Source organism: Ambystoma mexicanum, chromosome 4p (genome assembly GCF_040938575.1).
Source record: "Ambystoma mexicanum isolate Mex_15411 chromosome 4p, UKY_AmexF1_1, whole genome shotgun sequence".
Classification (NCBI taxonomy): domain Eukaryota; kingdom Metazoa; phylum Chordata; class Amphibia; order Caudata; family Ambystomatidae; genus Ambystoma; species Ambystoma mexicanum.
The window spans coordinates 779,202,002-779,226,357 of NC_090927.1; the positions used below are offsets into that span (position 1 = coordinate 779,202,002).

General features: G+C 43.4%; 1 protein-coding gene across 1 annotated transcript in view; it reads right to left on the reverse strand.

Moving 5' to 3' along the window:
* The window catches only part of SNAP91 (synaptosome associated protein 91), a 1,173,930-nt gene that overhangs the window by 934,428 nt on the left and 215,146 nt on the right, over positions 1 to 24,356 (reverse strand). Inside the window, exon 3 of the mRNA XM_069606330.1 lies at positions 21,422 to 21,564. Within this exon, the coding sequence (XP_069462431.1) occupies positions 21,422 to 21,564 (143 nt within the window). The remainder of the gene's footprint in view (positions 1 to 21,421; positions 21,565 to 24,356) is intronic.

Here is a 24,356-nt window from a genome sequence, read left to right on the forward strand (position 1 = left end):
AATGCCTAATCTAGAGTTTGCCTGCAATCAATCTCCAATTTCAAAGAATCCTAAAAAGGAGCAGTAATTAGGCATGTGAAAGAAGAGAGGGACTCAGAAAAGAAAGCAAATAGTATTGGTGTGGTGACAGAACGATGAGCTTACAGTTAAACTGAGAAGTGACAACCCTGTAGCAAAACCAAACTAGCAGTAGGTCGCTTTGCCAGAAAATACAGTTTCTGCTCCCATTGCAGTGAAAGTAAAATTGAGACTCCAGCACCAACACCCCAATACCCCAAGTAAACGGAGATAACAATACCATGTAGTCTTTCACAATCACACTGGCTGCATATTGGGCTTTGACCTTGGAGGAAGGGCTCCACAGGTGTGGTATATTCCCTCATGAATGGAATCAATTTTGAAACCAAGTCACAAGGGTGGATAATTATTGTAAAGCTGTTGGGATGTCCAATCTGTGGGTAAACCGGAGTACAGCCTGTGGATCTGCAATTTTTAGGTGGACTGAGAAGTGAACTTAATGTAGGTTCATTAGTAATGGGTATGGGAATGGATCTTAAAGATCCCTAAGGTTATGAAAAGTTAGCGATTATCGGGAATAACTTGTGCCGAAGCATGATTGATCAGACATCAGGGCTATGCAGATTGGTTGCCCCAGAAAATCTTGCCTGCTCCTCCCTGCCTGGGAGGTGTTACAGAAAGGAGAGCACATAAAAAGGTGGCTAAGCCCCGTCCATTTGTGTCTAACGTGTCCACAGCACCAGGGCAATGGCGGTCCATGATGAGTAATGTTTCAGTTCATGTCATGAAACCGCGCCACATCTGTATCATAGGTAAGAAAATTAATTATGCTCAAGTCCATGTCAGATAGCCGCTATTTGTGCATTGAAAGCAATGAGTAGAAAGACTGACTGCCATCTTCATACAGAGATATGGGAGGGGGGGTTGACAGCAGTACTGCCAAATCTTATCTAAGCACTTAGGGAGGGGACAGGAACTGGACCCCTCCCAACTTCCACCCTCCCCTCTGGGGTTAGAATGTCTCTGGCATCCCATCCCAGGCTAAGAGGGGTCCCCCACCCCTCTGGTCAAGGTCAGTATGCTGACCTTACCACAAGCTCCAGTCCAGCACTGTAGGTTGAGCTCACATTTACAGAGACTATATATCCTGCAGCAGCCCTGCTTTATTGTACCCTGTGGGTAACTGAGCTGGGCTAAACCTGATAAGCAACTATCATGATGCAGATGAAGTCAGCACAAGATCTGGCCCCAGACGTTTGCAGAGGTGAACATACATACAAGCTAACAAAAATAACAGAAACCTTCAAACAGTTAGTTTTAACATTAGGGACAATGCAACCGCCCATAAAAAGCAGAATAGGTTGCGCCACACAAGCAGGGCTTAAAAGTAGAGAACTAATACAAGCTTAAAATGGTTGCAGCAGACCAAGATAGGGTTACAGCATAGTTAGAAGTAGATGGCAGCATACATGGGCAGGGACTAATCGTATGGTGGTATGCAATGCATGAGACACAAAGAAAATTAACATGGAGGAGAGTGAACTAAGGTACCACCATTTTGGACAGAAATGTGAAAGGCTTTCATTCTGAAATACGGAATCCGGACATCGAAACAGCTTTACACACACAGTCCCAAGCCATGGATTGGCTAACAAGTGGGGCCTGGAGCTAAGGTAGTTTACATCTGTAAATGCCCACACAATGCTTCTGAGTGGGCATTTACAGATTTTGGGTGGACCTTGCTCTCTCAGGCCCTACCTGGTCCACGCCTCTGTCGGGAAGGGAAAGGGCTGTCAGGTGTGTGCATGATTCTGATCATTTGCCTGACTTTGCCTGAGCCTTGTATTGGGACATGTCAGCTAAACTGCTCTGGTGTTAGTCCATTCTCTGGTGTGTCCTGCTAAAGTGTTCTTGTTGCAAAGGGGTGGGGGGGCAGTGGTTTTGAATGTCCTACGTGGTAGGATGGGGAAAAGATGTTCAAAGAAGGAAAATACTGCATCTCGCCCGTTGGTGTCCCACTCCCACTCCCCAAGGACATCACCCATCCAGGTGATTCTCCTTCACTGGTCCACCCCCAGGAACTGGATCCAATAGCGAAGGCTGTGTCCTGGCCACCTGGATGGAAGCTCCCTGGGGACTAGCTAGGGAGACACCTTCAGGTTTCTCACACCCCTAACATGTGATCGGAAACGATGATCGCTTGACTAGACAGCTCACCTTCCATTTCTGTGGTGCAGCTAGACACTGGGTCAGCATCAAGGCCACAAGCAATTGGGCATATGAAGGTCTCAGGCCTGGCATTAGGAAGGGAGTCGACTTCTTCAAACTGAATCATACCAGTCCACCCATCTCCTCCCCCCACCACACAGCCTGTTATCACATTAAAGTGGGCAACATCGGGTGAGCAAACCACTCACCAATTAGGACTGTGTCCAGAGCATGGTGCCAACCAATAAGGTAGCATTGCATAGTGTAAACACTTAGTAGGATGACCTTAAGAGGAGCCATCGGTTAAAGAATATACAATAGTAATATTCATCATGTATACAATGTATAGGTACTTCATTCACTTAACCAATGGTACTAACCATGCCATCACCTGTGACATATTTTGGACTTAAAAGCTTGTATTTTACATTGCAATGTTAGGGAATGCTGTGTATATTTAACCGGCCGATTCATGTTTTAATAAAGCTGGGTGTTCAAGTGCACTTGTATTTACTCCATTTTCTTGAGCTTGTTTAATTATTGATTCGGACCACATTAACATAACTATCATAAATTATTGTCTGATCTGGACCTCAGCAGACTGTTCAGGGAAACGCTGAAGACAGTACACCTCTAAAACCATGTAGGAGAAAAGAAACTCCCATACTTTATAAATATCAGAGTTCGACCCTCCCACCTGGCAAAGGGTGTCTTCTACCTGCACACCTTTAAAATGTGGCATTCCACATTGATAACACTGCAGGGATGAGAAGGCAAACAATATTAGGGAGCTTGTTCAGATTTTCATACCCTGCCCCTCCATTGGAGAATTCATGTACCGCCACTTCAGCACAGTCTAGCTGAGAGGTTTAGTGAGCAGTCTGCCCATCAGTTCTGGCACCCAGCTTTCTGTACTGGATTCAACAGAGGTGATGTTTGTTTATATCAGGAAGCCATAAACGTGGTTTAATTCATTCCAGGCGTTAGAGTTCTGAGGGTTGGGACATACAGATAACTAAAGAAATTAAAATCTAAAAAACTAAAGCAAGCTACGAGTCAGCGAAGCGCCCAGCAGTCAGCATCTTCCTTCTGCTTTGCGAGGCGTGGGATGGATGGTGAGCTGCAGTTTTGTCTTACGCAGCTTTGGTCTGCCAGAACCTCATCACACATTTAGATGTGGTAATGTTCTGTTGAGGACTACGTGTGTCACATTACTTTTTTGGAGGTCGATAACTGGTGTCCGCCATCTTGGATAAAGACAATATCCATGCCATAAATACACAACTGTTCGATATCTGCGGGTCCATCTGGGTTGCCAGATGCGGCCTGGCAGTAAATGTGACTCCGTGGGAGAGGTAGGGTAGGGATCTACAGTATATGCATTTATATAGGGATGATCTGAGATGATCATATGAGCCTTAATAGTTTGCAGGCCCAGTCCCACAGACTCCAGTCTTTCCAAGGTTACGTGCATACATTCATCTGTCGGAAACAGGTTTCCATGATAGTTTGCAGAACTGTTCAGTTTTACTTTTATATAGTTTAGTCACTCTCAAACTTTACATTAGAGAAGTAAAATCATCAATAATGGCTCAATTGAGACGAACCTATGTAATCAGTCAAGTGTCCCACAAATGTAAGGGCACAAGAAACAGGATGCCCGATAAAAGGGGAAGCCTATCTTGTGAGAAGTAAGAGTGGGGGCTGATTCTAGGTCCCCAAGATATTACAATGTATTACCTCTAAGTGGTGGGCATCAGGCATCCTTAATTATAAGCCCTCACCTGGCCCAGTGCTTTGCTTTATGTAGGTCGAACATGGGTCCAACAGGACACATTCCCAATCTTACCTGTAAAACCAAGAATTACGACAATGATAACTGGCATGGCTCTCCTCTTTTGGTGGGATATGTTCCATGATAGATTTGAATCAAAGTAGGTCCCTAAGTAAATATACTGATGCGCTCCAAAGTCATTCCCTTCAAATTGATAAGCATAGGGGAGAACAAGCTTAGAAAAGTGACACATTTTGATCTGGGAATTCTTACAAAATGACCTCTCACAGTCGTGTAATTGTTCAACTAGGCTTGAGTCTGTAGGGTAGCGTGCCAGATAAACACCGGGGTTTCATGCCCAGTTTGGTAAGGATTCACAAGAGCTTCCATATATCTACTGCATAAAATGATAGTATTGGGTCTGCATTAGCCTCACCAGCAGAATCCGGTTTGGACATTCTTAGCATCATATATAAACAGGCTTAGAATAATCTACCCAGAGCCTCTTGGTCCAAGTCAGCGAACAAGCACAGCTTACTCAAGGATGAGTTCGTTTTTATGGCTGTCTCTGTGTTCGCTTCCATTGGGGGAAAAATGCTGCCCTCCCACATGGAAGACGGAAATTCCCTACAGTGTTACAGCAGGAAAGGTTTTCTAGATTGCTGGTCTTTCACTAAGAGAAGACAGACATTGCCAATGCATCACAGTTAGCCAAGGCATCCATCTGTGGCATGAGTTTTACAACTATGCAAGGTTACTTCCATTCCAGTTCCAAAAAGAATACAAGGTTATGTTGAGTTTAGGCCTGGAGGGTCCGAGACAAGCATTTCACAGGTCAAAGGATATCACACCTGGCCTATTGCACAGTATGTGCAGGCCTCCCATTGACAAGGGCATCTTGGTTAAAGTCGCTGGGACTCCAGATAAAGGCAAAACAATGTTTTGAATCTGCTGTTAGAAGGAAAACCCCATGTGATCCTTAAAATTATTAAGAAGTCAAAACTGTAACAGTCTTTCAGCAACATAAACAACTGCGTCAAAACTGCAGGTTTTATTCTGTCTAGTTATGTCTTCCAGCAACCAAATGCTTAAATCCCTTTTAATCTCATGAGCAAGGTCAACATCTCTGCTTTGCATTGTGCTGCCCAAACCAACAAGCAACTAAACAAAAGCTCAGGCAAAGCCAAGACATCACTACAACTGTTGGATTAGGCATTCACTTCCAATCCACAGCTGATGGCACCGCCAATGACAGCAAGACCGGTGTCTCATCAATCTGAACTTTCTTTAATACACAGTGGTAACATCTTGCTGCTCCTTCAACTGCATCTATGAAAGACTCCCATCCTCCAGCCAGTTTCCACAGAACTAGCTCAGGTCCAGAGGCAGTTCCTTTCAAAAGCAATACAGGATAGCACACCCATAAAATTGGCGGGGTTTCTACTCAAGCTACTTTATCTGCAGAAATTGGAGGCTTTAGGCAGCCATCCCAATTGAGAGACTTACAGCCTCAATCCATGCTCTGTTGGCAGTAGGATAAGGATGTAAACTCTGGTTCAATTACTAGTGGGCGTGTAGTGTGCTTCGTCAAAACCATATGTGATTCTGCACGGAGCGTAGAAAAGCAACAATAGCAATAGAAAACACTAACCTGCTGAATGAGTTTAAACTACAGTTATTAAAATCCTAGGTAGTCGGGGGTTGGTTTTTGGGAGCTTAAAAAAGCTAATGTTTCTACTTCCCAGGAAAGATGGTTGGTAGAAGCTTTTTCACTAAATCAAGCCTCATCCAGTTGGTGTCTGTCCCTTCCGACACTTTACAACCTGGGCATCTATCATTGCTTCTGCCCACAAAGAGGTTTCAGATTTTGAGTTTCATTCTGGACACCACTTTGGCACATGATTCCACCCTCTCTGCTGAATACAGTTTTGCCCGATATGTAGAGGGAGAGGATGCTATGTGACATACCACTGTCGTGTGTGACGTGGAACAGGAATCTTATTGAGATGCTGAATTGCCAATGGTTGACACTGGGTACAGTTGAATTAAAACATTTTCTATTCATCTTGAGTATTTATTGGGTGCAAATGTAGCTTTGCACAATAGAGGACTGACCATTGGTAGAGGTTAAGGGCATCCATTATGATTAGACAGTCACAGGAGTGAACAGTTCTCGCACTATAGCATTTTTCTCCATCAAGCTATTTGGGGTAGCAGGGAATAGTGAACTTTTATAGTTAGTTAGTGGGCAACATGTAACCTTGAAAGGGATAATGGAAAGGCCCCAAAACAGCCCTTCCATCCCTGACAGGGAAATGTAAGAGAAGAGGTTGTCAAGGATTTAAAAAAAATGAAATGGAAGAGGCGTTCTCAAAAGCTCTATGTGGAGAAGTCATGTAACCCTGAAGTCATACCGCATGCATGGAACAGAGTGGTCCACAGCTTGAAAATTAAGGTCCAAATATCATACAGTCGTCTCAGTGGAGCCAGTGGGATCTTCATCGAAGCCTTAGCATTCAAGGCTAATAAGGTCTGTGATTGACGTTCTCATTTTTCCACTGCTTCACGTCTCTGGTCTTTGTTATATGTTGGGCCACTAAAGCACTGCAGGACCAACTAGTCCACTGTGAGACATAACCCATTTTGAGGCAGTTAAGGTCCCTCTGGTTCTGCCTTAAAAGTGGAGGGCTCAGTCGGGCTGCAAAGGTCCTAACCGGAACCTGCATGTCTCCCCGAAGGAACAGCTCGAAATTTCTGTGTGTCTGTGAGAAATTACATTTTCTTACGTTTTTCTACAGAGTGGGGAAATCTGAGCCCCTGCCCTTTCAATGCTTGCAACACAGAAATATCAGTGTACAGTGCACCCAAAATCTAGATTAAAAAAAGTACATGTACATACAGATAGACATCCAATTGTGGGATCCAAGCCCCTAAGGAACTTGGGTGTTTGCATCTGAGAAATGCGAGAGACAGAATCCACATTCTTTATTAACTATGACCCATCTCGGATTAACAGTAGACTTGGAAAAAAATAAAGGCCCTACATTAACATCATAGAGGGACCTGATACGAATTAGTAGGGTAAAAAAAATAAACTAGAGCTGGGTCACGCTACTGTCATGTAAACCTGATATGTTACTCTGAGTGACTTAATGAATTTTTTATTCTATTAGATGTCTTCTTATTGCATTGATCCTCAAAGGGATTGTGCAAAACTACTCATGCATGAATCAAACGCACACCAAATACACATTAAAACATAAATAAATAGCATACACATTGGACAAAATCACAAAAGAAGAACCACACTATTAGAGAAACACAAATATGTATACAAGTATACACAGTTATATTAGCTTGAAATCTGCACAAAACCATATCTGTTCATTAATCTTTTATAACCGACTTAATACTGGAGACCAATCTCTAAGCATGGGACTGGGATTCAAATCTGTGCTGCTCTGCATTGTCTTGCATCCAAGACAAACGTGGTGTCCTTGAGCTATCCTCCCGGCCCATGATAAAGTTGCATGTTGGAGATAAAGAATGTGATCTATTTATTGCCCTACATGTTTCGGTTGTACATTGTATCAACCTTCTTCTGGGGCATTTTCCAGTGCACCGTTATCCTGTTGGATCACTGCAACAGTTATGATTTAATCCACAGACTGAGCCTCTATATTTATATATCTCACATACCAGTATGATTACCGTCATTTTATTTTTTATTCTCAATCTTGCATTAAACATCCAACCCTCTAAAGGAGGCGAGACCTTACAATATATTTTTTTTAATTGTATTATTTGAAGCACAGACCTAGCTCGAGAGCAGCAGAGCGCAGTACAGAGTGGGTAGCTGGGATTTTAGCTGGCATCTTTTAACAGTAGGCCAGTACTGTGCGGTCTATGTGTCGTTATGTGCATCCATTGGAATTAGTTCTTGGGCAGGTGTTGCTGAATGAGCCATGATCTGAGAATTTGGAGAATTGTGGGGCATTCTAAACAGACACCGTGATAGAGTTCCAGAGAAGGATTATTTACGGGTCCTCTCTTTGCGGACAAGTTAGGATTCAAGCCGGTTGGTTGATATGGTGGCAAGGAGCATGTGCCACCAGATATGGGGAGTTAGCCACCAGGTACACTAGCGTGCTTCTCGTGACTGCTTTGTAGATGATACATGTAGATTTGAAAAGTATCCTGCCCTGGAGTGGAAGCCAAAGTAGTTCGCGTAGGATAGGGGTGATTTGGTCAGATTTGCATGCTCCCTTAATAAGACGTGCTGCAGCATGGTGAACTACTTTTAAGGGAGCCAAATGAGTAGGTAGAAGCCCTGTCAGGAAAGCATTTCCCCCATCGATGTGCGAGACCACAAGGGCCTGCACTACAGTCTGGAAATCCTGCGGCAGGATGAAGGGTTTGATTTTTTGAAGAGTAGAGAATCTGAGCCTGTCTATTTGGGCTTTCTTGACTATGTTATTCTGGAAGGACAGATTGCTCTCGATTGAGTAAGCGGAGTCTTAAAGGTGTATATCAAATCTTTCTAGGCACATATCATTGAGCCAGTGTTAGGTAAATTGTGTTTTAGCGGGCAGACAGATGAGGACGAATTCAGTCTTGGATGGGTTTAGTTTGAGGTAGACAGTCGACATCCAGGCCTGGATGATTGCTTGTTAATCGCAGAGACAAATGATGTCCTGCGTGCCATTTACTCTCCTGTACAAATTAGTATCATCTGCATACTGGTGGTCGGCTATATTGGGATCTTTGAGGAGAGTGCCCAGAGGCTCCATGTAAAAGTTTAAAAGGATTGGTGAGAAGATGGAGCCGAAGGCCTCGAGTTGTTTAGAATGCAACAAGTTAATCTGGACAGCCTGGTGTCTGCCTGAGAGGTAGGAGGTAAACCAATTCAGGAGAGTGCCAGAGAATCCCATCCTTTCAGCAAGGAGGGAGAGAAAGATGCAGTGACTTCAAATAGGGCTTTGCTCCTGTTAGAGGATGCCGCAATGGTGGTGGAGTAGTAAGCAGCGTTGGCCTCAGTAATCCGAATCCTACCATTGGCATAGGATTTTGACCACATTAAGTATTAAATGAGCAAACATACTGTATTTCGTCCAAATGCTTGACTTTCCCCAAGTCCATAAAACCTATTTGAGTCTCATATTTCTAATAATGCTGACATTGCTTTTGGGTCTCCCTCAGAGATTAAGTTATTTTATCCCCTGCAGCACGTGTGGCATGTGTGGAATTACGGTACCCGTATAAAAGACTGGGGAAAAAAACGAATGGTAGAGTTCATTGAATTTCGGCTGTACCAAAATTTCGTACAGCCGAAAACTTCAGATAATTCTACCATTCATGACCATTATAGTGAGCAAGGGAAGCAGGGGGTGTGCCCTGCTCCCTTGTTCGCTATAATGGCATTGCAGATGGCAGGAGTTTGCGAAAATAAAAAAAATAAATAAACACTAAAAAAGGACCCTGCAGCGCGCCAATTCCCATGCACTTAAGCAAAGGCAGTCGGTGTTGCAGAGGGTTGGAGTCGTCAGCAGCACACAGTGAAGTGTTCCGCCAAAAGATAAGTAAGGGGCTGGAGGGGTGCCAGTTACCAGAAATGTCTGGGGGAGAGAAAAATCGAAAGTAATTTTCATTCAAATGACTTTCGGCATTTTCTCCCTCTGACATTTCGGATTCGATTAAATCATGGGCAATATGGGGTTACTAAGCATCTATATATATATATATATATGTCACCATTTGTAGGGGCTGTAAAGACATGATGGCATAAGCCATGCCTTACAAGTAACAGTGAAAGGTCTTCTTTTGAACAACCAGAGTGGAGGGACATGTCTCTTGGTGGCATGGCATAACCAGATTGCATGTAAACGGGAAAAAAACTATACATTTTGAGATTGTACACATGCTAGGAAAACCATGAGTGGTAGATATCATGCTCTTAAAGAACAATGAGATATTTGATGACAAGTTCCAAAACCCGCTATTTGGCCTTTTACACACAGCTACATCTCATTGGTCAAGTTGGGACCGGATATTTGTCTCACTGAGTCTTCTTAGTGTAGGGATAATAGAAATGTACAGGCTTTCAGTTGTCTTTGGAGTTACGAAAAGGCCCTACAATATGAGCATTCTAGGCATACAGACAGGTTTTTGGCACCATGAGTGGAGGGTACTCTTTAAGAAGCCATCAAAGAGAGCCAGAACCGGTTGACACGTCATCAAATTTATTTTTCAGACCTTTCTGATCTCTGTACATTGTCTACTAGGAGACAAACCTTGCATTCAGTGAATCCTTAACACAGCTTGAATAAGAAATTCAAATCTACTGACTTGCACCTTGTCGAGATTGTAATAAATATTTGGCTAACAAGCTGAGGCAGCCACATAGAAGGCGCTAGGGCATTGCAGCACATTTGCTGCATTGGGTGGCCTCACCAGATCCGTTCAATTCACTATGAGGTTAAAAAAATATGAAAAGGAAAGTGCAACTCCCTTTCCCAAAACCATCACAGGCAAAAGGTTAGTGCATACTGTTTTTGTGATTTTAGACCTTTTATCCTGTTCGTACATACATTAAGAACGTTCTTATGGTGTCATTTAATAATTCTGAATTTTATCTGGTTACTGTTAGCCTGTGTGCGATTGATGTCAATGTTGTTTTGGTTCACATGATGCAAGTTTAACTTGCTGCCTTACATTTTTTCAAAAAAATGGTAAAGCATAGGTTAAAGAAAATGTATTATTTAAAAATACATCTTTGAAAGTGGAGCAAATTGCACCAGTAGCACAGAAGCCACACTCAAAGGCCACTGTGCAGTCGTGGCTATCCTATTTGATGTAAACAATGGTAAACACCAAAATATAAATGTGAAAGAGGAGAGAACAACATGGATTACAGTCTCTCTCGGTGGTGCAGTTATCACCAACCTGACTTTACCCAGCGACCATTTTACTTGTCCTCTTTTCCCAGGTAACCACTGCAGGATGAAATCTTGAATACGATTAAAAACAATCATGCTTTTGTCAGCAAGGATTTGAAGCATCCGATTGCCTTGGAATGATTTTTGGCTTTTGCACGAGGGCAACAGTCTAGCCATTCCCAGGTAGAAATAAGGGGACTTTTATGTAGAACCATGCACTGTGCAAAGGAGTCTCTAAAAGTAATAATCACCATAATCTGCTCAACACGTTTCCACAGAAGGGAAGTTGTATTTGTATGTGATATTATACCCCATCCTTTGCCTTGTACCAATCCACTTGGAAGCAACACTAAAGTTCAATTCAATGTCTGCCCGCTCCATAAAACCCATGCATTTCAATTTCAGTTATGGGTACTCATCTTGGCAGGTTGTGGAGATATCTATACAAAATAATGTTCCTTTGCATGCCTGAGTGAGATAAGGCGAGTTAGGCAACAAATGGGACAATGCGTGGAACCCTGGGTGTGGACGATGCATAGCTGTTTCATAGAGTCAGAAAAGCTTACGGGCCCGACCATCAAGAATCACTTTTTCAAAGGAGGAAGGCAGAAGTGTAGATCAACCTGCCAAACGGTCAACGTGTACCTTCTGTGATTCATGCGTTTTAAGGAATACTGAAAAACATGACATGGCACAAAAAAGGCATATACTATTCTGACCTATCCCTACCATGTTGCATTTTAAATAACCTGGCTGCTATCTTATAAGCTTGCCACAGTGTAAGGACTATAAATTCTCCTAGAATGCTAACCCATTACAAAAATCCCTGTTCAATATCATGGACGGAAAACGTGCTCAAAGCACGCTCATAGAGGACGGTGCTTGATGGAACTACACGATCCTCAATGCTTCAGAATTGTAGATTGAGGAGTTTTTTGTGATCCAGAACTCTTCCAACCCTTCCACCACCAATCAAATTCTATTTAAAAATAATTGAGCTGGTACCTCAAGGAAATGGCGACCTACACCTCAGTCTCGGAATTTCCCTAGAGGTAAAGCCCAGGGCCACACCAGATAATTCTGAGATGGGTTCCACTGGACTTAAATAATATGTTCCTAAGTATGGGCCTGTAGCGGACTAGGTCCCATTTTAATAATAATAGACAGTCTCTCTACCCCGTTCACTGATCCCACCTTCAATTTGGAGCCTCTGAGCTGGATATTACAGAGGACAACTTTTTGTGTAGGATTAAGTAATGCCACAGGACCCTTCTTGTCAAAGAAAGTCAGGTACCAAACCCAGCCTATTAGAGGTGGATGACAGACCAATAATTTGGAAGTAATCCAAAACCTAATGAGTAGCGTCACCCATAAACCAGAAGATCTGTATAGAGCTTAGAACAGCCAGTAGACTCGCGTAGCAGGCCAATTGTTAATGCTTGAATAGGCACCCTGCTATTGCACCCCCCCCAATACTATCCTTCAAGGAGACTTATGCTTATACCCTGACAAGATTCGTGATCACAGCAATATATCTCAGAAGGAGAACAATTGAAGGGAGCGGACCAAATTCAAGTACCCAATAGCTTTAACTGATATCTGGAGACAATCAAATACTACAGGAAGAGACATTCTACTTTGCGCTTCAAACCCCTTCAAGAATTGAGCTAATTCTATTGGATACAGAAATGACTAGAACAACATTAACATGCATTAGTGGAAAACACACTTCTGTGAGATCATGCCCCAAATATACCTTGAACGTGGCACACTGGAATGCAATAGCTGGATTTGGCATCTCCGCTCATTACTTCTTCATAACAAAGAAACCAATTAAATAATCCTGCAAAAGATAACTGACTTTTTGATGACAAATCGAGGATAAGTCCCCCACATAAGCACTCTTTGGTACTCGCTTAAAATTTTTCTGCAGGGAACTATTCAAAGAATCTGCACACAGAAGGACCCTGGATAATCAAGAACTTAGATATTGAACAAGATGCCTAACTGGACTTTGAGAGAAGAAGGGGGTCTTAATAGATCAATAAGAAGGGAATTGGAAAAGCATGAACTGAACACGATTTACTCAAAAATCACAGAATATGCTCAATTCATCACACAACAAGTATTGCGAAGGTGGAAACCGGTCAGGCAACTCTTGGCACATACAATTAAGCAATAGGCATTAGAGGGACAAATACACGCCATTATACACTCAAAGTTTCTTTCACATGAAAGCACTGAGCATCAATAAAAAGTGTTGTATAATGATTTGCCCCAAAATACTCAAGAACCAATAAAATCATTCCTAAATAAGAGATTGAAGAAAGCTAAACTACAGTAACAGTGTTTCTGAATAAAAAGTTAAACCTCAATGAAAATGGGAAAGCATTTCTGACTTTGCACAAGCTAAGGCCCTGGCTTGATGGGTTTAGGGCCAACTTTTACATTACCTTCCAGGATGTACTCACCTCCCACCCCTCTTGAGAGGGGGTCGAAGATGAACCTCTAACCAGAGGAATCTTCCCCCAAATGATGAAAGAACATAACAGTGGTGTTTCCAAAGCTAGGCAGTTATGTCCTGTTTTGTGGCTACTACAGGACCTTTATCCTGATCAGCGTTTATCCCAAAATACTCAATGATTTGGGCCAACAGACATGGGAACCTTTGTGGGGGAAATCATACATAATTATCAGATTGGTTTCATGAGGAACTGCGGCGGGAGCTAGAACATCCAACAACTGATAGATTTCAAGTGCTTTGTCTGAGTAAAACTGGAATACAGACTACTGGCGAGTCTTAATGCTCAGAAGACTTGACAATGTAAACTGGCCATACTCAATTGTGATGGTAAATCAGTTTAATTTAGGAGAGAAGTTCTGAAATGCAGTGTTCAATCTCCATGAGGTAACTGACATGAATCAGGAGTATTCGTCCCTTCTCCCCAAGGAGTAGCCATCGGCTTTGAGGTTAAGGAGTTGAGCGCGGTCCGCAAGACCCTCCCTAGGGGTTTGGGCAAGTGAGCATCCACTGGGAGTGACTTCCCCTTTGGGGACAAGGCCTCATTCCCACACCGAACTCCCTAGGCTAACCACCATATTTGCATATATGGGACTCCCTTCCTTGAAGAATACTGTATCAACCTTCGATGTTGCTTCAGGCAATGGTCGATCAAACAAAGGCAAAGAGTATCTCTAAGAAAATACTTTCCAGAGACGAGTGGATCCCAAGGGGGGAGAGCATGGCACGCAGGGGAAGCACCCTGACGGAAGTACGGCTTGAAGAGGTGGAACAGGAGGAAGCCGAGGAGTCTGCAGCAATTGGAAAGATGCAGAAAGCCAGCCTGACAGCCAACAACGAACACAAGGGGGAGACCATTGTAGGGACAGGGAGAGCAAGCCTGTCCAACATGGTGGCGTGACCACAGTCCTACCGTGGTGGGCCAGGTGCCCATTGAACAATGCGGAGACCATTACCACAAGGAGCACTGACAACTCCGAGCCTCCAGCGTCTGTGGAATGCAACATCTCACGGAGATGCTGATAACGAGACATGAGCAAAGCCTGAGATGGAGAAGTCTGTAAGGCAAACTACCTACCCAAAGAATTGTCGAGCCATGTAAGGTCACCCTGGAGAAACACAGGTAGTGGGGTGCACGGGAATGGTGGGAGACTTCTGGGGCAACCAGATGTAAGAAGTGAAATGTGTGAAAGCCAGGAAGGCGACATTCCCCTAATAAATCAGACAAACTGGAGATATGAAGAAACGAAAGAATGCAACAAAAAGGGCTGGTTGAGAAAAAGAGGGAAAAATCAAAAAAAGAACCCTGGGAAAGAGGGAGAAGATCACCAGAACTTGAAGTAAAAGAGTGGGGAAAACACTCCATGATACAGTGCCCCATGTGTTGTGAATTAAGGCCAGCAAGTGAACATAATAAAGGAGATGTAACCCAATAGGAAGAACACAGGAAACAAACTACAAGTATAACTAAAAGTGTACCAAAACCTAAGAGAGATTGAGTGTCAAGAAAGTGAGGGACAAACTTACTGGCAGGAGTGTGAGAGAATATATCTAGGAGAGACATTCTAAATAAATCTCTACAGAGAATATAAGACCCAAAAACAGTCGATAGGAGCTACACGAACTCCGTAAGGAAATGGAAGAGGGTCTCGGAAGTACCATATAAGAAACGTAATATTAACCAGAGAGAGTTATACGGTTGACGATACAAGGAAACTAGAGAAGAGTACAAGAACCATATTACTACAGACAGACATTTGTATATTAAGCATTCAAGGGGACCTGGTAAAACCCCTGATAAAAAGACACAAGGAAGAAGGTATGTATAACGGGAAATGACCAGGAGATGGGATATTCCCTTGGCCTACTTAATATATTCATATTAGTGGTAGGGTCAGATAGAATTAGGTTTTGACCTTGGACAGCTTATTTTGGACTTCCTGACAACAAACATACAGCTTGAGTTTCTTTAGTAATACAGGGAAACCCCCATTGCAAAAAGGGATAGATAGGCCTTTTCCTCATTTTAGAAAAAGAGCGTCAACATGTCCAAAATGTGTCCGACTCCTCCTTCTGACACACCACAGACCCCACACAAGAGAACAGCAACGGCCTACTATCTGAACAAATAGCATTGAAAAGGGTACATACAAAACAAGGCTATCCCCTTTCCCAGATTCTCTTTGCTCTTGCCCTTGAACAACTGGCTTAAACAATAAGACCATCTAGACATGAAGGTATCAAGATATCGGGTGCAGAGAGCAAGATACTACTATTTGCAGATGGGATAACTGTCAGAACTGAGGGACAGCTCAAAGGAACTATGCGGTCTCATTAACGAATTTGGTTGCTTCCATGGTTAGAAAATAAATTGCTCGAAATTGAGCTTGCTGTTAATCTCTTTGATGATAAACAAAGAGGATTGTGCCATGTTCTCATGAAAATGGGGAAGAAGAGATGATATAGTTGGGTATCAACCTACAGAAAGGAAGTGCATTGTCTCATACAGGACACCTGACCCCAGCCATTAACCCCTTGTATAGAGAGATGGTCCAAACTGCCTGTGAGTTTAGGCTAGGTTGGCAAATGTTATACCTGTTCAAAACGAACTGGGTGAGCCTCAAACACACTATATATTCCAAATTAGAGACGAAATTATGTAACTGCTTCTGGACAGGGCGGAAAAAGGCCTTCCTGCCATTGTGAAAGATGCAATGGAGATGGACAAAGGTGGATTTCGGTTTCCATGACTTCGCAGCCATAATCAAACCTACTTAATATCAGTTACACTTTTGGCTTTGTGACCGAGCAAATCTGATCCCAAGCGGGTTGATCTTGAAAGACATTTTGCCAACGAATTCTCATTGGTTCATGTGATATATGGCATTTATAATGCGCCTATAGACAAGTGTTTCAAGGCGCGACAAGGCAAGAGCAGTTGAAACAGAGGGCGGACAAGAAACTACTATCTTACTAGACAACTATCTTACTAGTCACTAGTCCTAGTGACATTCAGACCGGGCAAGTGCAAGGGAAAGGGGAGGAGAGAAGTAATAATAATAATAATAAATTTAGCATTTATATAGCGCTATGAACCCTGAGGTATCCGAGTGCTGCTTATTATTACCCCCGGTGTGTGGTGCTCATTTATCGACCTTGGAAGGATGAAAGGCTGAGTTTGGCCCTGCCGGGATTCGAACCTACATCAGCAGGCTCCGCACAGAGGTCAAAGCGAGCTCTCTACTCGGTGTGCTACCGGACCGGGGGGTGGGGCTCATAGGAGGCTGGAGAGGTGCAGGACAAAGGAAACAACAGGAAACAACAAGTAGTGCAGCCAACTGGTGGCAAGTGCTCAGAAATGCAGACAATGAGTGTCAATAAGTGCAGGAGAGGGGACTGTAGGGTTACAGATACAGACCACAAGTGCAAGGGGTGCCAGAGGCAGTGCGGGTTTGCAGCTGGACAGGCAGGGACCTGGGCCCGAGTTCAGAGGGTGCGCAGGTGGCCAATGCGTGGATCAGACAGGAGATCAGCACCGTAGAGGACCAGAAACAAATGGGATGAAAACCTCTCAGAACTCTTGATCGGCACATGGAAAACATACCACTAGCCGTGCAAGAAAAATGGACTGCCATGCCATATTTATTTGAAGCCATGAACCCTTCCAAGATGGAATCCTCTATGAACTCTAAATTAGCTTGAGACCAAAAAGGTCCTACAATGATTAGGAAGCTGACAAAAGGGCAAGAAATGCTAACATTTTGAATGATAAAAAACGATATTCCTCAAGGAAAAAGACTTTTATGCCAGTCACACGACAACAAAATGTTGGTGCTATAATTTGCATGATGTGGACATAACCAATATGCTTTGGTATGGTCTGATAAAATCAAGAATTACTGGAATACTCCAAGCTGATACATTAACAAGATACTTAATACAAAACTTTCACTAAGAAACATCCTAGATTACTTGGAAACTGTCTGACGAATGAAAAGGCATAGATCACCAGGACCCTGATAACAAGTAAAATAAGTCATTAAGACAATGGAAAAGCAACAATATCCCTCTGACCACTTGGGCAATTGAAATTACCAAATTAGCCTCCCTAGATAGTCGATCGAGCATTTAATAAAAGTCGGCTACACAAAGTGATCTTAGGAAATGATCTCTGAACTTTAGTCATTGAAGACTAATCTAAGGAACGCAATCTGGAGGCAACTAAACTGCATATCAAACTTTAAAAATCGGAATAGCCATCTAAGACCTGACCCTCTGCCCTCTTACCCCCTCAGTCCATACATTCCCTATTTTCCGATACCCACATTAAGTGGGTGTCAATAGTCCATGCAGTCTAAAATTTGAAATGCTATATTTACTGAATTTTGATTACAGTTTTCCAATTTATGTTTTTTTTTCAAGAACCCTACATCCATTGTAAACGTCTAAAATCTCAAAAAGAAAAAATAATATATATAAAAAAAAGACCACCCAAAAAGCAGCCTAGAATGTGGCACAGCTTTGCAAAGAGGAGTTCACTGAACTACAGCCAGGTCTGCGGCTCAGTGGACTACTGCATCCACTACAAGTGCCTGTGTTTGACCTCTTGGTCACAGATTTGAATCCCGGCAAGTCCACTCAGCCCGTCATCATTCCACGGTTGTTGTGAATGTGTAACATTGAGTTGGGTAACAACAAACATCTGTTATCTGTCAATAGCGCCACGATACTGCTCTGGGGGTGAACGTGCACTCTATAAAAACACCTATTACGTTATGTGTGGAAAGCAACGTTGTGAATGTGTAACATTGAGTTGGGTAACAACAAACATCTGTTATCTGTCAATAGCGCCACGATACTGCTCTGGGGGTGAACGTGCACTCTATAAAAACACCTATTACGTTATGTGTGGAAAGCAACAATGTTGGAAAAAAATTGGCAGATGTGCTCCCTTGAGGCATGTGCACGTGGCATGCAACATAGACCAAAATATCAAAAGCAAGGACAAACAAGAGCCCAGGGTTTTTGGAAGCATATTGTATCAATTTTCACAAAAAAAAAAAAAAAAAAAAAAAAAAAAACACACACATGAAGGGCACCAGGATTTTAAGGCCAGAATAATTACTGCGTGCAACAGCAACCATCTTTCAAAGATGCATGTTGGCGACTGAGAGCATTAGGTGTTAACCTTGTTGCAGTTGCCCACAAGCTGCTGTTGATGTGTCATTGCAACAGTATCAACAAAAGCAAGTGTATGTAAAGGTTGAGGAAATTACAAGAGTATAACACTTTCACAGAGCTTTATTTTAAAATGCAGGTTCTAATTCACACTAAGAAGACCCCGCTATCAGATTCATGGAACTTAATACTTTATAAACTCGTCTTCGCTTTGCATTTACACCTCCCACCAAATTACAGACAAACACATTTCCTAGAAGTTGTCATGGTAACAAGATAATTTCAATCTCTCACATCGGAGGCTGCTTTAGCAACACATTTTTTGCAATGGTGTTGGTTTTTGTGAGCACGTTAGAATGGGCTTCCCGATTATTACTGCAAACGCAGATTTTCCATCAGTACTCAAACAAAACTAAGTGCACACACATGTATATACATACTGATCGAGTATGCTTGGTGACAATGCACATACCTACATCTAAATATACTGCTTATGTTTGGCGAGATCGCACTGACACAGTCAGACTAGTGTCAACGACGGCCGTACATGGTCAATTAAAAGGTAGGATGTTTGTGATATCTCACAGTCTGCACCGTACGTGAGTGCAAGGAAAATTAATCAGGTGGGATAATGAGAATATCTATTGCAGATCGATGTCCCGGGTGTTGTATACCTGGATGATGTCCGGTAAATGTAAGAGCCCGAGATGTTATTTTACTTTTTCTTCTTGTAGACATGTTTGGGAATTCCCAGATCTACTGGCTGAAGCCAATACTTGTCCCTGAGAGTCCAATAGTGGGACAGGCGCCATACAGAGTACACGGATCGGAGGTTTTAGGACTGTCGGGGCACTGGGTGAAGGCCACTCAGTTGCCATCTTTGGATTTCACTGTTTTGTACTGGACCCTACAATAGGGTATTCTCTCTTAATGGAACTGCATCATGGAGCAGTTGACCAACGCCTCTTGCCTGAGAAGGAGGAGGCCGGAAATAATCAAACGGAATCATTGATCCAGAAGGAAACTAACTCATGGCTACCCTTGAGTCCCCGTAAGTAGCAGACAGACTATGGATCATTGAAAATTAGCAAATTGGTTGAAGCTGGGGGGGGAGCGGGGGGGGGGATGAAGTGTTTCTACCGGATATGTCAATGAATGTGGGAAAAGGGCGCAAGGATTTTATAAGGGCAGGTGAGTTGGAGGGTGGGGTTATGTCGGTGGCGGGTTAGGCTGGGGTGCTAACGGTTTTTAGCGTGCAAGCTAATAAACGGGGCCGACTTGTCTCATTTCTTTACTTAAATACTAGGATCACAAATAACCCTGGACACCTAAGAAAAATGGCTCATGTTGTGGAGTTGCAATCCATAACTTTTCATAGCCATCTATTTTAGCATCACCTGGTGAGCATTTTCTTGGACATTTTTTAATTTTAAAGCACATTGGTCCAGTAACATTCACCAAAATGACTAGCTGTACAGTGTGCTAGTTTGGCCCACAGATACCGACCCACGGTGGCCCAGCACTTTGTGCCCTACATTCCAGGGCTTGCCCTTTGGGTTGGGGGCTGGTGCTCAAAGACAATATTGGGCCTCATTGAAAGTTGGCCAGTGCAGTAATAATGTGCTGTTAAGTTACTGGCACATGACCACACCGGTCAACTACAAGTTGGCCGGTTGTGCAACCGAGTTACCTCCAGCTAAGAGCTGGATGTAAGTCAGGCATCTTACTGGCAAAAATTGCTGATATTACCAACAGCAGTATTACTTGCAAATCCTCCCCATGGAACTGTCACTCGTGATCCGGCAGTAATTATTCCGGACCAAGTGCCAGTAGCAATAATACAGTTGGGTGGTATCTGGGTGGATTGACCACCCTGATACCAGCAAACTCATAATGTGTATTTATCGAGGCTCAATGTATGCCTGGTGTTATGGGAGCCAATGTTAACAGGCCCGAGCACAGAGAGCCTTTCAAGAGGATCCCGGGACCATTACCACACGATATGGGCACGGAAACGTGCAATTATTGCTATTTGCACCTCAGGTTTGCAAAAGACGGCTACCATGGGAACCGTGCCTCTACCATTTCCATCATGGGCTCTGCAGGCTACTGTGCAGTGACCACAAAGTGGGAGCTGCCCACGTAAGCTGGGTCGAGCGTGGGTTGGGAGAGAGGCCAGGCAGCGGTGGGCCTGGGCACGTAGGAGGGCAGATGTGTGCAGCTCACAACTTGCACCGAGCCAGAGGTTGGATCGTTCGATTCGGCCTGGTTTTGGGAGCCGTAGCCGCCCGGGTTCTAATAGTATTTTGTTCACTGACCCTGGAGATCAGTATATTTACATAGGACGACAGCAAGCAGCAACGTGATGGGATCCTCGCCCTACAAGAATAGATCCTTTGGCGCACAGCACGATCCCAGCCTACATGATCATGCGTGAGTCCACCATTCTATGCTCGCAGCTCTGCAATTAATACATTCCCGAATCAAACTTCAAAATGAAATAAAAGCATATGGGGTCCTTTTGTTGGAGGGCGGGGTGGTGGGGCTGAAGTATTCTCAAGGAAATATTAAAAATGTCTCAAAATACCTGCTGACTGCTATTAAACATATAGAGGCGAAGCAGATGAGGAATTTCTGAACGATGAGGAGACAATTACAATAACTGCTTGTTTTTCCCCCTCTCATGTACATTTCTATAAATTGCTAATAAAATAACAATAAACTGCTTGCTTTCGCAGGCCTGGTCATAAACGTGGTCACTTTGTAGATGAAACATTTTGCACTCACCTCATTGCCGTGGACCATCAAATGATGCGTCGTGACTAGAGCTTTAAATACAACAACCCAGCTGCTATTTGTTGCTCGCTCAAAGAGGGTGTCTGCCATCTGGGGAATATTCACGTTCGTCTCATTGGTGGCTTGGATCAAATCTGTAAATAAAAACAGAATGAAATACTCATTAGGAGTACAAAACCAGACAGACCATAATATGCTACTATGTCTGCAAGACTCGGGGAAAGAGAGGAATAGTTTGTATACAGCTGAATGAATGCTAAACTGTGAAGAGAAAGACAACATTGTCTTCAGGGAAAGTGCTCTAAACAGAGGGCCTCATCAGGAGGTGTGCACTATTTGTCAAACGCCGCCTATTTTTTACATCCCACTAAATGATATAATAATAATAATAATAATGCTGTCATTGTGTTCGTATGAACAATGCATGCAATAAATATTGCTATATTAAGAGGTTAAATGCCAACTTGAAAAAAATGTTCGTAAATAAAACACTGTGCAGCTCATTTTGGAGTCCTGCAGAGCATAAATGGAGGGGCTAACAGGCCTAACACTGCTACGCCCTTTTTAACGCCTCCATTCACGCTCTGGGGGAGTTTAACTGTTTTTGAGGACAGAACTATATTTCGGCCTCTTGTTTTTCCTGTGCCCTCAAAAACAAATTGATCTTACGCCAGCATGAGGTTTTCATGCTGGCATGAAACTAATAATTTTCTATGGAATACGCCTGCTTTTGCACTTGCGAAAAGCAGGCGGTTTCCATAAGAAATCATTTTAATCGCTGCCTACCATGCGTACATGGCAGACAGAATTTGCCCCATTTGCAATGTGGAGTGCAAATAGGTAAGTATAAAGAGACGTCTGCCATCGTTACACTTCTCATTTCCACTCCACAATGAAAAGGACGAAAATTCCCCAGAGGAAACCTGTTTGCACAAAAGTGCCAACGTAAGCGTTCCCCTTAAAGCAATTTACAATGTTAACAAAATTAGCATCTGTATATGTTTTTCATGATTTTTAATAAAGTAAAGAAATGTACTAGAGCATAGGTTTAATGGAAAAATCTCTTTTTAGAAGAGGGAGGAAGTAAAACCCCCAAATGTGGGGAGGGGTGGACGTGGTTATCCCTACGTTTAGCCACCTTTTCACACACCCTTTGCAATGTAAAGCAGAGAATTGCCAATATTGTACCACACATTCTATTCATTGTCCATTAATTTGCAGAATCCATTTCCATCTTCAATACTAGGGTGGAGATGGGCAAAAAAGGTTTTTAAAAGATGCATCCAGATTTTCTGAAAGTCTGCTATGCGGTCTGATTCTTCATTATGAGATGGAGACCCCTCACAATTACCACATGTAGTAATAGTGTTGGGGTGTATGTCCAGCTCCCCCATTCCCCCCAAAGGGTTCAGGTTGAAGAACATATATTAAAGACACAAAGAAACCAAGAGGCAAGGCTGCAGGGGGATGAGAGAGTAAGCAATATGCGACATAAGGGTAGTGAGCGTGGGAAGGATGTAGTGGATTATGTGTCTTGAGAAGGCCCCAGGATATGGGTGTATCCACGGGGTTATATAACATAGCAATACGGTGATCTGGATTATCAATGCAATAGCTAGCCCGTCCTGCAGCAGAAAGCACTGAAACATCGCCATGTTAGAATCAAGGACTAGGGTGGCCTTGGTAAAGGCAGCAGCGTATCCTGGCACCTAGTTCCAAAGCACTTTCCCATCCCTGTTCCCAGGCTAGGCGTTAGAGAAGGCAGCCCTCAGGCGGGATAGATAAACCATCCATTGTCTCATGTTGCAAGCCTGTGTTATCAGAAAGGAATGAATAGCCAGGCTCAGGTAGGGCTATGCCCGTCCCCAAAGGACAATCTCGTAGGAGCCAGGCAAAAGGTTTTGAGCTGCCAAAACATCACAGCCCATATTTAGGGCACTAGCGTCCCTCCAGGAGGGTGGTCATCCTATTTGAAGTGCCGTGTGTCCACAACCAGCTCCCCTAAATCCCTCACAACCAGATTGATTAGTATGAGCCTGGAGAAGGGGGGAGCACAGAGCATGCTGTTCAGTGATTTGTACTGCGAGGTGCACAGGGTGATGGCAACAAAGTTAGTTCTGTGCCAGGGAGGCATGGCGGGGGCGTCTGCGTGTCTAGAATCCGAGAAAGTGCCTCTTATTTGAAAGGGCTAATTTGACCTCGAGAGTATCCACTGAGCTCATGCGCAACTATGAGGTGTGCATCACATGAGTTGCCCATGGGGAGGGACACATTCTCAAATGGTCCGTCAAACACGATTATAGAGCCTCAGGTGGCAAGGCCAAAGACCACATGGAAGGGAATTGGCATACAGAACATGCAACCAATTTACCGCAGCTCTACAGGGAATAGGCGATAGGTACATAAGGGATAGCCAATGGGGGTTGGGAATGAACACCTTATACAATTTTGCATCATGGGTGACAACATTGCCATTTATAATGCGTTTGCTTTGAACAGAACAGTGTGCTCCTTTGCAGTCAGAATTAAATGGCCCTACTGACACGCTCTTTTCATTTGGGATGAGAAATAAAACTTTGTTATCCTTGCAAGAGGTGCAACAAGCTTTTTTCTTTAGAGGATCGTTTTTCTACCATTTGGTTGTTGGTGGTCTGCCCTCCAATAGCAATCATAGCACGCTGTCACAGAGTCAAAATCCACCAAACTTGGAATGAAAGCCCTAGTCTGAGGCTTCCTCCTATTAGCAACCATTATGACCTGGTGCCACTTTGTACAGGAAGTTGTTGGAACCAAAACTTTGCAGAGTGGGTACTAGTGATCTATATCTGCCCATACCTCCCTCATGCAGCTAAGTACAAACTGGGGATTTCTTTCCCTATGTATGTCAGATGGACTCACAGGGTTGGTTGTGGAAGGGTGTGTGGGG